This window comes from Linepithema humile, chromosome 1 (assembly GCF_040581485.1).
Source record: "Linepithema humile isolate Giens D197 chromosome 1, Lhum_UNIL_v1.0, whole genome shotgun sequence".
In the NCBI taxonomy this organism is placed as follows: Eukaryota; Metazoa; Arthropoda; class Insecta; order Hymenoptera; family Formicidae; genus Linepithema; species Linepithema humile.
In genome coordinates, this window is record NC_090128.1 from 6,152,339 (window position 1) to 6,165,077 (window position 12,739).

General features: G+C 37.2%; 3 protein-coding genes across 13 annotated transcripts in view; 2 read left to right on the plus strand and 1 right to left on the minus strand.

Moving 5' to 3' along the window:
* The first annotated feature begins 75 nt into the window (after positions 1-75).
* LOC105679651 (huntingtin-interacting protein K) lies at positions 76-1,026 on the plus strand. Its single transcript, XM_012379806.2, has 3 exons — positions 76-280; positions 566-673; positions 760-1,026. The coding sequence occupies exons 1-3, from the start codon at positions 125-127 to the stop codon at positions 853-855; spliced, it is 360 nt and encodes a 119-aa protein (XP_012235229.1). The 5' UTR covers positions 76-124; the 3' UTR covers positions 856-1,026.
* A 151-nt stretch (positions 1,027-1,177) lies between these two features.
* LOC105679648 (uncharacterized) lies at positions 1,178-3,206 on the plus strand. The gene is made up of 6 exons (XM_012379801.2): positions 1,178-1,517; positions 1,864-1,971; positions 2,045-2,108; positions 2,198-2,302; positions 2,718-2,880; positions 3,034-3,206. Exons 1-6 carry the CDS (start codon positions 1,418-1,420, stop codon positions 3,142-3,144), a joined length of 651 nt encoding a protein of 216 aa, XP_012235224.1. The 5' UTR covers positions 1,178-1,417; the 3' UTR covers positions 3,145-3,206.
* Positions 3,207-3,393: 187 nt separating this feature from the next.
* rdx (BTB/POZ and MATH domain-containing protein rdx) overlaps positions 3,394-12,739 on the minus strand; it is a 67,581-nt gene continuing 58,235 nt past the window's right edge. For 8 of the 11 annotated variants that reach the window (XM_067361213.1, XM_067361212.1, XM_067361210.1 and 5 more), the window contains 6 exons: positions 8,890-9,026; positions 7,963-8,114; positions 7,599-7,738; positions 7,342-7,519; positions 6,811-7,132; positions 3,394-6,649 (listed from right to left, as the gene is read on the minus strand). In XM_067361213.1, coding sequence (XP_067217314.1) covers positions 6,505-6,649; positions 6,811-7,132; positions 7,342-7,519; positions 7,599-7,738; positions 7,963-8,114; positions 8,890-9,026 — 1,074 coding nt within the window. In that variant the 3' untranslated portion in view covers positions 3,394-6,504. The remainder of the gene's footprint in view (positions 6,650-6,810; positions 7,133-7,341; positions 7,520-7,598; positions 7,739-7,962; positions 8,115-8,889; positions 9,027-12,739) is intronic. The other 3 variants (XM_012379784.2, XM_067361208.1, XM_012379785.2) reach the window with 3 other exon arrangements.

A 12,739-nucleotide genomic window follows, 5' to 3' on the forward strand; every position in this document is an offset into this window, starting at 1 on the left:
CTATATTGACTTCGCTAGGAAATTTGTTACGTGTAAAATACCGCTCTTTCATACCGCGTGGCGATTCAGTTATATATATATATTTGTGTATATATAATTCAATAAACTGGGCTCACATGGAAAAATGGCGGATGACGATGTAAACGGAGATTCTGACGATGTGCAACAAGAAAAATCTCAAAAGAAAGCGGCCAAATATGATAGCGGAGCCGCAGATTTGGAAAAAGTGACAGATTACGCCGAGGAGAAAGAGATTTCGTCATCCGATGGATTTTCCTGTGTAAGATACGTCCTTCGTTAGATACACGTGCATACAGTTCTCAGCCGTCACATTTGTGTTGTTTATAAATATAAATAAAACACTATACTCTTAAAATTATTTTTTCAAGTCATTAGATTTTCGATCGCCGCGTGAGAATCTGAAAAAGAATTTATTTCGATTATGAAATAGAAATGTTGTTTCAAATAATTTAGAATATAACCTATGTGTCTCTTGAATTCTGCTCAAATTTTTTGTCGCGCTTAAAGTTAATTTAATCTTCGTATTAAAAAGAATGTCTGATAGGCTCTCAGCATAATCGGCGATCGCCGAGATAAAGAAGCTGCAGAAAAAAAGGCCAAGGAAAAGGAACTGCTCAAAGTGTCTATTAAGAAAGAAGATGTTGATTTAATTGTGAGTATATTGATTGTTTTGCGTACATCTTGTAACTAAAAATTTTTACTAGTATATTAACATCACTTGCGTCATCTTTATTTTAGATGAGAGAGATGGAGATTAGCCGGACTTTAGCTGAACAGACTCTCAGGGAACATAGAGGAGACATTGTAGAAGCATTAGTCACATTAACTAATTGATATATATTGTATAGAACAATGACTGATCTGATACAAAGCATACAAAATCCACTGTAAATTATTCAATTCTGCAAATGTTAAGATTTTTGGTTATTAATATTTATTGACACATGTATACACGTGTGTGTATGTGTATGTGTCTATTACAATATACAGATATAGTACTTGTAATTGCCTTTATCTTTTTACCTCCTTACTATAGTTATACAAAATAAGTAAATATTTATAAAAAATAATGTGTATTTAATATCGGTATAATTCATTGGCATGTTAGAAGTTGTAATTAATAAGTAAGTTCGTATAAGGAAATACCTGTTCCTGTTACTGCTGATAGCATATTTTATCTGAGTCACGTTGATAAGATTAGCAGTGCGGACATAAACATCATACTTTAAACAGTGTAAAGTATTTTTATATTGTTGGAAGTGGTCATTGTTTTATCCAAACGTTTGTTTTTAAGATGGTACTTTTGTGCATAGCAGTGTTGTATTCTGTGCAATCAAATGTGCAAAATCTTGTAATTAATTGTTAATTATGCTAGTGCAAGTAACATTTAAACTAAATGGCTCTTTACACATCTACATACAGATATTATGATATGATTCTATTTTTGTTAGGATACTTATATTTTTGCGTTGCAATCAATCCAGCCGAGAGCTTAGGTATATAAAAATCATCTTATTTAAATTTATATAAAATGCATCTAATTTTATATGTTTTATTTTTTTAATACCTTGACCTGCGTTCTAATCTATGTATCTACTTAAATATTTCATTATCTATCTACTGGTAAATCATTTATATATGCTAAAGTATTTGTGTTACATTCTTTGGAGGAAAAATTGTCTGCAAATTTTAAAGACACAATGCTATAATTTTAAGAACCATTAAGCGTAATAGTAAACAAAAATGCTATAGAAAAATATCAATTAGTATGCATAATATATAAAATGTTATATTACTTTTTCAATAGAATAATTTTTCTATATCAAATTTATCTTTCGATAGATTTGGAGCCTTCCTTCGAGACAGAAAGATATTCACAATCAGATATGGAAAATTGTACACACTGCCTCATCAGATCGCATTTGGATTGTTCCTGTCAAACATATAATGGTACGTGTATATCAAAACTTTTGCACGCACAGCCCTTTTTTTTATTTTTTAATATATATTATTGCAATTGCAGACGAATGTTTGATTTGCTGTCCTGGATTTTCATGCTGCTTTTGCTCCGACTGCACTTCATGCTGGTAAGAATTACGATGATTTGTATGCTACGACAGTTTATATTTCATTTGTATCAAAATCTGATTATCTGATAAATGAATATCTGTTCCAGGCACAATCAGCAAAAAACAATCAGCTTATATCAAATCAATATTTACATCTTGTGTGGATATGGCATTATCGGCTTGATCGTAATTTACTATAAAATATGCAAAAAGTACGATAAATTATTCATCTCGCTGAATTTCTCGTATTCTTTATTATCTCGTATACTTAATTTATTCGTAATAAAATATAACTACAACAAATTCAATAGCGTAAATATAGCTCTGTTGTAAGAATTCTAAATCTTACACCGATTGCATTTCTAAACATTTTAGTTACAGTCATCTTCCAGTGCTGCTTTATGAGTAATTTTTTCCAAATATTTCTTACATATTACAGTTTTCAAATAATTTTAATTTTGTAATTTTGTTTTCATCGAGGTATTAATTTTGAAGTTTCTCATGAAGGCTTCTAATATAAAAATCATTTTCCTGAAAAGTTATAGTTTGCAGTTACAATACTTTTTATTAGTTATTCACAATATGAAAATTGCACTTCACAATATTTTCAATATTTCTTTAATCCAGGATAAAGGAGGGAATAGTACGGACAAGTATGAGGCGCACGTTACTGCAACGCGACTCTGGCACTTCAACGAATCGCAGCACCAGTGAAACCGTACAAGAGAGACCACCTTCGTATAACGAAGTTTGCAGTGCTCCTTCTCTTTACACGTCTCCCTACAACATGGTACGTTAATTTTATCTCATTTAACCTATTGATTACGATAAAGATATATGTGTACATATATATACATCTTCAAGATATAACTTACCACGATGTGATGAGAAATAAACGTTAAAATGTCTTTTTTTGTTGACGATTAAACGCACCTTTTTACAGACATCCATGGAGGAAGCTCCTCCACAGTATCCGGGAACGCCGAAACTGCAAGAGAGATCTCGAGACTCCAACGAGTCTCCTGCCACATTTTCTATCACTCAACATATATAACGATATTGTAATACGTCCAGTAAATATTTTATTCCAATAAAATAGATTTATTTTGAAGGAAATTGTTCTCACGTTTCTTTGAACCTATTGCGTTCACACTGATAATCGTATAAGAGATTGACACATGTTATATTGTTACTTTTTGAAAATTTCAACTTTACAAAAATTTTTCAGATTGCTCCATAATTATCTGATCGCAATAACATTACAAATTTGTAGTAGTAGGGCAATAAAAATTACGCTTTGCGATTATATAATGAAAATGTCATTTATTTGATGTGGTGCAATGATTTAAAATAAAATGGAAAATGAATGTCCGTATGAGCTGGGATCAATGAGCGGCGCGCGTGACATTACCCGTTTGTCAGCCACTACTGCTGCGTGTACACCATTCATTTTACAAAAGAGCGTTTTGGGCTTTTTTTTTTTTAAATGCAATATATAACGGAAGTATGTGTGTCAGAGAGCGGGCGCACGGTAATGTCTAGCAGTCGTGGTGATCAATCGGTCACGAACATGCGCCGGCTTTCATTATGATGAGGTAACACTTGTCTTACTTGTACTTAATAATTTATCAAATTATAATCCAGTCATATACGCTCAAATTATTTTTGCGGATTGGTTCGCACGGAATTACGCCTATCTGTTACTTTTTTTCAATCTATATTTTACGAATTGCTATTATTTTCATCGGAATTTGTTTTATTCTGCGGTTGTTCTCTTTTTCTTTCATTTCTTTTTTTTTCTCTAAGAAAAGACATTCAACATTATGTGTGTTCCACGAGAGAAATCGCCGTACAGTCCCAAAGATAGATATGAGAATTAGAGAATGGTCACAGATTTGTAAAATATGAACGAGCACGGTCAAAGTCTGTTCCTTAATTTGCCGCTTTTCTGGTTTTCCTTTCCCCTTTTTATTTCTTTTTATTTCAGTCCTATCGCAATAAGACTCAAATAAAAGATCGGCGTAGAAAGAGTGGAAAAATTGTTCTAACTAGATTTCCATTGTTAATTCAATCCTTTGTCTTCAACGTAAATCATATCGTTCGATGTGTTACAATGATTGTACATGTGTGTGTACCTCCTAATTTGTATCAATTTGTCGGCGTTATATTACATTTAGTTAAAGTATCGGTAATGTGTTTCAAGGAACATGAGCTTAGCGCAGTCTGTAAAATTGAAATAAATTATACTGATTATTGTACGGTTTCGTAAAAGTGTAGGATTCTCCATATTGTTTTTTTTTGTTTGTGTTCGGTCCTTATAAAATATACAGCAGATATGTACAGTGTAAAAATCTTAAAATCGAGAGTGACTAAACCCTAGGTTTGGGACTGTCCGGATAACGACTGTCGCTTATTGTATGTATTTTATATAACAAGTAAATTCACTGGCTGCCAGGATCGTCAAGGACAGGGGGCAAGGGGGAGGGGGAGACTGTCTCTAGAAAGGATCGATTACAATTGCAGTAATTACAGTGGTCTTATCACAGAACATGTATGGCATTAATTGTCATCATTAATGATGTGTGTAAATGGTAATAAGTATTCCGCATATTTAAGACGATTCTTGGTAAAGCTAAAGGTCGGAGGATCAGGAAGCCAGTACACGGTACTAAACGATTGATTATTGGTTTTCGCCTCTTGTGGTTGTCCATAATTCGGTTCACTGACCACATAATTTTTACGATTCAATCAAATCAATGACACACACAAACAAAAGCATTTAAGCCGTTTCTAACTGACTATAACGTTTATCCTATACAATTTCCTTTTTTTTTCTTTTTTTCTTCAATTAATCCATAATAAACATGGCGATTTTGAATTTGTCGATCGTAACGTTTTTTTAAAAAAACACAATATAAGGCGTAAGATGGACAAAGTATTTCCACGATACTCGCTGCGATAACGTACGATTCGAAAAATTATGGACAACCATAAATTTTATAACGTAAACATTAATAATAATCATTAATAATAATAATTAAGAATAATAATTCGATCCTATCACTTCGCTTACAGTATGCAATACTCCAGAAAACAAAACAAACTGTGCCTATGAACGGGAGAAATGGGGAGAAAGGACGAAAAATGGAAATAGAATTTATCAAGGGAAAGATGAATTTTCTCTCATCTCTAGACAAAAAATATACAAAAATACATAGGGCACAGATTGTGTAGCATTAATAGTACTCATGATGATGATAATGATGACGATGGTGGTGGTGGTAATGATGATGATGATGATGATGATGATGTTGATTGATGATGATAATGATGGATGATGATAATAATAATATAATAATCGTACATATGTTTCAGAGAAAGAGATCATAAAAAAAGAACACTAACTAGCATGATATCTCCGTCTTGGAAGAGTTTGCGACGCGCTAGAACTAAAAAAGATCACTACTATCGGTAGAAACAAACCAAGTATCTCTCTCCGCGCTCGAGCGAACAGCGCTACGGAACATCCGCTTCATTCGTTTTTGTCGTTTCTCCTTCTTCTCTCGACAAAGGAACAAAATGTTTAAATAGTCTGGCCGACATCTATCACAACTTCCTTCGTGCATCGCGCTTTTGTCGTCGTTACAGCAATCGCGGCGGCGAGTTACAATGGAGAGAAAGCTCCTCGCCTTCTTGGTCCTCTCTGGCTAGCTCTATATACCTCCGGTGCCTCGCGCGGTCGTGCGCTTTCCGCTCGTTCGTTCGTTCATTCGATGATAAACGGAAAGGAAAAAGCAAATTCACGATGATAATGATGAGCCTGGTGGCACGTGTTTCAATGTGTCACCGACAGCTGATCGATTGGCATCGGTATTGGCATTGAAGAAAACGAGCGCGTTGTCCGATGACGGTGCTACGATGAATTGACTCGCGCACAGGCCGGTCGAGAAGTACGGTTCGTGTACTGGTGGGGTTGTGGGTGTGTACGTTTTTCGGACGGCTCGTCCTTCCCTTCTTCGATGCACGAAGACATGAACGAGAGTTGCGTTGATGGTGTGGTCGCATCACTATATCTTTTTACTACCGGCACTCACTTGAACACAACAGTTTGGGTATGTGTGAGAACGCTCTTTTAAACTCGCCCTCGACCGACCGGACGGACAGACGGTTCTCCCTTTCCTCCCGTCGATCTCTGGACATTCTCAACCAAAGCTTGTTGACAGTCGGTTGGATGGTTGGTTCTCGCGTCAGTTCTCGTCGACAACTTCAATTTCAGACCAGAGGGTGGCGCACTAGGAAACATTTATTTAGCACTACTATACCTCGTTATATCACTGTACACAAAGGTTCAAGAGGGATGCAAAAGTGGTGGGGGCGATGTGGAGGTCGTGCCCGGAGTCAGCGGTGATTGCTTTCAGCTCTGTTTCACCCGTTTTCTGGGCGGTCCGATCGGTGGGATCTGTTGGGTCGCAAGCGCTCGAAAAGCTTCCGCTATTAGGTGCGGATGGGAGTTGACCATGGACTTGAAACCCATAGTATCCATCACATCCGTCGCATGCCTGCAAGTATCATCATCGAATTAATATCGCCTGTTCCGTGCCGCGTTTACTCGCACAGCTAAAGAATGTAATTTCTGTCCTCGGACAACAAAATTATCTTTCTAGCCGACGAGTCGTCGATCTATTTCGCAACAACTCTCTCCACTGCAAAAAAAACTTACGTATTAATGAAGTCTATCGCTTGCGCCTTAAGCTGATCGGCGCTATGGAGATCGGCAAGTATGAGGATGTCGGCCGCGTTATCAATGGCTAAACTTGTGCAAAGTGCTTCTTCGCACATTACCTTCAGCCTCTCCAGCGCGTACTTGTCCGCCGCGGCTAACAGGTCATCCGCCATTTTCTCCAGATTCGCTGCTTTACCAGTGTAGATAAATCGCAGCATTTCCCTTAGCACTTCGTGGTCCACGTCGGTGATATCCACACGATTTTGCTTTCTTTCTTCCATCTCGTGCTCGAACATCGCCGAGAAAACGGGACTTCGCGCTGCAAATCGTAATCGTAGAGTTAACAAAACTTTGTCTCTCTCACACACATTCTACTTTCCTCTTTTACTTAGTTTTTATTTTTTTACTTCTTCGATTATATGTATATTATTGCTTTATTTAGAGCATAACAGAATTCGTCTGGCATACACAACAGGCATTGTTATGCCGTAAATTAAATGAAACTCATAAAATGAAGACGGTTGTTACCTGCGAGAATGGCCTTGTGCGCTTGGAATTCCCTACCGCATACTGTGAGTGTTACATCGCTAAATTTTTGGTTCTCGAATAATAGTCCGAGATCATCAGGTAACCGGCATTCCGGTACTTTAAACTGTATCGTATTACTCTGGCCGGAGATGTTGACACTGTCTGCCACTACGCTGACCTAAGCGGACAATTCAAACTTTAGATACCGCTCACTCGGCAAGATGCGCGTAGCGAGATAAGTGTTACAAACGACATACAAAGGTATATACCTCACAGAATATCGTGAGTTTGTCATCTGGTAGCAGTCCGTTGGCCTCGTCCAGAAGAAAGTCTCTCCTGATAAATTTCTTGAAGCCCCAATCTTTACCCTGGACGAACCTGTAAGCACGTTGGCTTTCTGCAAGAACAAAGAACAAATTATTTAAACCACGTATATTTCAATCGTGCTCCAATTTATTATTATTCAATATAATATCCAACTTTCGCTTTAAACGTTATCGAGAAAAATTGTTTACGATTCAATCGACGAAAGTCTCTAAAATACTCTGCACTGCACATCCCCTGCACAAACACATATAATACGGTTATGTATTGATCTAGAATGCACGTTTACCGACTTACCCATTGCTTTGGTTTCTTCTCTTTTGGCATTAAGAATAGAAAATTTGAACTTTGCTCTGACTTCAGATTTGTTGCACGAAACGAGAAGGAGATACAGCGACAGGTAGTCTTTGCTTTCCTCATCCAAACCTTTAGGATTCACTCTCAGGCACCTGGAAATCAATTATCGCAACAATTGACACGACACTGTTGTCATCAGACGTCTTCTTCCTTCGAATTACACTTGAAAATATATCTCTTTCAGTCCTCTCTCGTATTAAGCATAGATTTATGAGCGACAGTTGAGCTTTCATTTCGCCGCTTGAAACACATTTCTTTCTCGAAACATGCCATACAAGCAGACCAATAAAGCTGAAAAGGCAGCACGACCAACAATAGACAGTGGGCTCGCTGCTTATTTAGGCACTAAACGACTGTCCACCACATTTTCTAGAATTTCTAAGATCTTGTTCTACAAATGCGGTGTGTGCTAAAAAAAAACATGCTGACTCGGCGTAGTTTAAAATCGATAAAATCACACTCGGAGAGACGCAACAGAACGCACAAAATTCGCAGTTCAAAATTTCGAAAACCTTGACAAAGTTTTACAGCTTTAAATCAATTACAAATTGTTCTTTCTTCACAAATGGTGGGGACTGTCTGCTTGGCGCTAAATAGATCGCATTAGTGCTTTTACTAATTGTCATCACGCGATTAATCGCGATTCAAATTGCCACTGCTACACATTGATATGCGCATGAATTATCTTTGTATGCAATTCAAAGAATCTTAAACTATCTTTTAATATACGTTATTACAAGCGATTACATTATCTCCTCGAAAAGTCCGAAGAGTCTTCGCGCGAGAGAAAGAGAGAGAGAGAGAGAGAGAGAAAAAAATGTGTCATCATCGTTATAGACGACAAAAGACAGCTCGATGTAATCTTACCATTTCAACTTATCATTGGCCCCGGCTGAGAATGTAGACGACTTGAGCACTTCCCCCATCTCTTCGCGGCAAAAGCTGAAGTTATTTATCGTCCACATGTAGCTGAATTTGACCACCTTTACCTGTGCACATAAAACCTTCAAATGCGACACCACGTCAGAGTCTATCCCGTGGAAACTAGCTTAATCTAACTACGCTAAAAGAGCTACGCAAACACCGGTTCATGGCCGTCGTCGTGGGCTCTAGCAATGCTCTGCTTTTACGGTTTAGAAAATCAATCTATCTCCCCGGTCCTGCACGGGACACGGGTCTACGTTAGGTGTGTTTGCGTACCCTCTTTCTCGTAATTCCTACAAATAAGGGTTAGAAGCGTGGAAATAATCGACGGACGATTCATCTTCCGGAAAGGAGCGAACTCTTTTCTCCGGCGAGAATACAACGTTATCTTATAATTGAAACTAAACTAAGATAACGCGACTTCTTTGTGCTCGGGCAGCGTCAGTCGATCCATGCAGTCTCCTGGGAGGGAAAGAGAGAGGAGACACATCCGGTGATTATAAATTATTCCCTTGATATAGTAAATGTCGTAGTTAAGCCACATTGTGTAGCTATCTAATCACGCTCATAAGTCATTTGCTTCATATGCGTATTCAATCACATTTAATTGCATTTTAATCGATCGATTCAAATCACGCGTTCCATTCGTTTGCGTCAAAGATATGTAAATATAATCGATACAACCTGGAGGTCTATTCTGATCTACGTTTGGTAAATTGCCGGAGAGGATCATAAAAACGAACGCACGCTAATATCGAGCCTCGAAGGCCAAGTACTACACACGTAGGTAGCGTAAAGGAGGAAGGGAACGTAGATTCAGGGTCGATTTGAAGGATTCTCGATCTGCTTGCGCAACTTCTTCGGACTACATCGACAGCTTTAACGGTGAACATGTGACTTTTGTTGTTTCAAAGGACGAGCTTTTTTTTTCTTTCCGCCTACCTTTGTCGGTAACGGTTTCGGTATGTGTAACCGTTTTCTTTTCCGCCGCGAGAATTCGCATTAATATGCATCGATATCGCGGACGTGGACTGCTCCGAGTTTCGTCTTCGTGCCATACGAACGTGTCAAATAAATAAAGTGCTCGTGAAGTTTGAAATTCGGTCGACGACTTAATCAAAGCATTCCAAATACGGTCAGATAAAATTATCTCGGATATTTAGAGAGAATTTAAAATGTACGCAAACAAGAGGCAAAAAAAGGAGATACGGAAAAAAAGACATAAAAAGGTCGAGTCCCCCGGAAGAAGTCAATGATCTCTGACGTCAGCGTCGTGCGTGCGACCTTGATGAATGAGCGGTAGTCCGCGGCCAAATCTATTCGTCTAGTATTCCGTAATGGTAAACTTTGCTTAGAGCTCTTATCGGCCATCTGCCGCAACGATTACGTGGCCTCATCTCGTATTGCGAGAAACGGTGCTGTGCGTATTGAGAAAATTATACCGAGTAGTGAGCGACTACTGTTTTATTATCACGCTCTGGAATAAAATTCTTTCGCAGTAATTAACGAAAATCTAGAAACAAAATTAAAATAAGTTTTTTTCATATAAAATTACAACGAGGAGAAAATGGCAAGAATTAGAAATCGCAGCAATTAGAGTTGCAGTGCGGATGCAACTGCGTAAATATTTGAGATAATTGTTAAAATAAGAAGAAAATCACAAGAATTTATTTATGCTCCTACTAAAAAGACATCTTGTAATTTTTTGCTATCAAAATTAAGAAGACACATGTGATATATAAAAATGAGCTATTTTGAAGATTATAAAGCGATATTTGCATATTCTGCATTGAGAAGATGCAGACGAGAGAAGTTTGTCGGTTGATAATGAAGACTGAATTCAGCGATTGCAAAGTTGGCTCTAAGTGGAATCTGACAGGTTCTACCGGCTTGTCTATCTCAGAATATAACACTGCGCTGAAGACAGCGACTGCTTACAAGTTTGTACGTAGTACCGACTACAAGTTGGATCTGAGACAGAATCTCCCTTCTCCTCTCTGTCATGTTATATCGAGAGTTATATAAATTTAACCAGCGCTGCACAGTCTACGTGTTAGTATTTTTCTGGATTACGACGCTGATCAAAAATATATAAAACTTCATATATCTGATAAAATATGCACAACACGCAAAAATATCGCAGAGAAAAATACACAAAAAAAAATACGTAAAAAATGTATAATATTAATAAGATTCGGAATGCAGTTTTCATAATGTTGAAAAAAAAATTGCTTTATTTCATTATACAGGAACGAGTTGCGCGAATTTTGCTTGTCTACCGAGATATCACTCTTCCACGTCCTTCACCATTTGAATATATATAATATATGTATGGAAATAAGCTAAAAGACAACACAATGTGCGTAATATCCAATTAAAAATTCGAATTTATGCTGTTTAGAGTGAAATACTCCCGAAATTCACGAATACACGCCGGATCTTTTGTGTAACAGAATCTCGCGGGATTTCTCCCGCTGAACCAGAGCGAGCCGCATATGTGAAGCTTCTTCTGGAATTGTTCGCCGCCTATTACCCGTAGAAAAGGGACCATACACAGAGGAAAGCGTGAGAAACATCTGCGAGGTATACCATACCTTCGCTGTTCTCGAGAGTTTCAGTGAAAGTTCTTCTCTCTTTTCGACGATCTGTTTTCAATCATAAGCAATTCCTTTGTGTTCGAGACAGTTGCTTAATCTCTCCTAATTGATTTAATATTTATTTACGATATTTACGATTTTGCACTTTCTAATATTCGAAACGACTAATTAAAGCTTTCGAAACAATATTTATCGAATCTAAAATGTAAAATAAAATAGAAATTAATATATATTGATTGACATAAAGATATCGAGATATTATTATTATTTTCAAATGCCAAACATTATAACATTTCTGTTGAAAAAAATTTTATCTAAGATAATGTAAAAGAGAGAAACAACCTTGTAATTTGATAGGTCTTGTGGAATACCTAATCTGTTCTTGGGCTGATGAATGACATTCGTGCGTCAAGGACCTCTCTCTTTCCTGTATTTAGACATGTTTCCCGATCATGGGTGTATTCACGCGTTTATTCATGATTGCTGGACGAGCGGGTTCGATGATCTTCACCTCGGCGTGACCTTCGCGGATCGGAAGCTTGAGGTCGACATTCGCATCGTCGAGAAGCAGGAAGAAGGTGGCTATCTCTCTCGCACGAGAGTTCAACGCACGCTCGTACTGTAATCTTCTTCGTGGCCGGTTACTTCTTACGGCTTACAACGATTCGCTTGCCCGGCAGGTAACAAAAAGCAGGAGAGGCGTGTGATGTCTCGCTACAAGACTCGAGAAAAAATTCGAGATAATCGAACTTTTGGGCAAATGCAGGTACGCGAATATGCTTGCACCGTAATTTTTTGTGGCAATAACCATTGTATATTCTTCGCAATTGCAAGAAAACCGGAGAAATTTTTCAGACTCGCCTATGTTCATATATAAAATCAATATTTTAAATCAATGAAAATTGACCTCCAATAAAATTTTACTTTATTGCATAATACTTGTCGATTGTTGTATTTATTCTGAGAAAAAATAATAGTACACTAAATTTCAAGATAGCTGACAGATGATCGTGATAAAAAAAATTTCTTGACCTTAATAATTTTCTTTTTGCAATTCTTAATAATTTTAAATTATTTAAGGATTTTATTTTCGCGCATATATATAATTTCAGGGCATTGATATACTCGAAATTTATCGTACAGAATTTTTAGATAATCGCTCAATTTATAGTTAAACTTTGAATAATAGTTTTGTT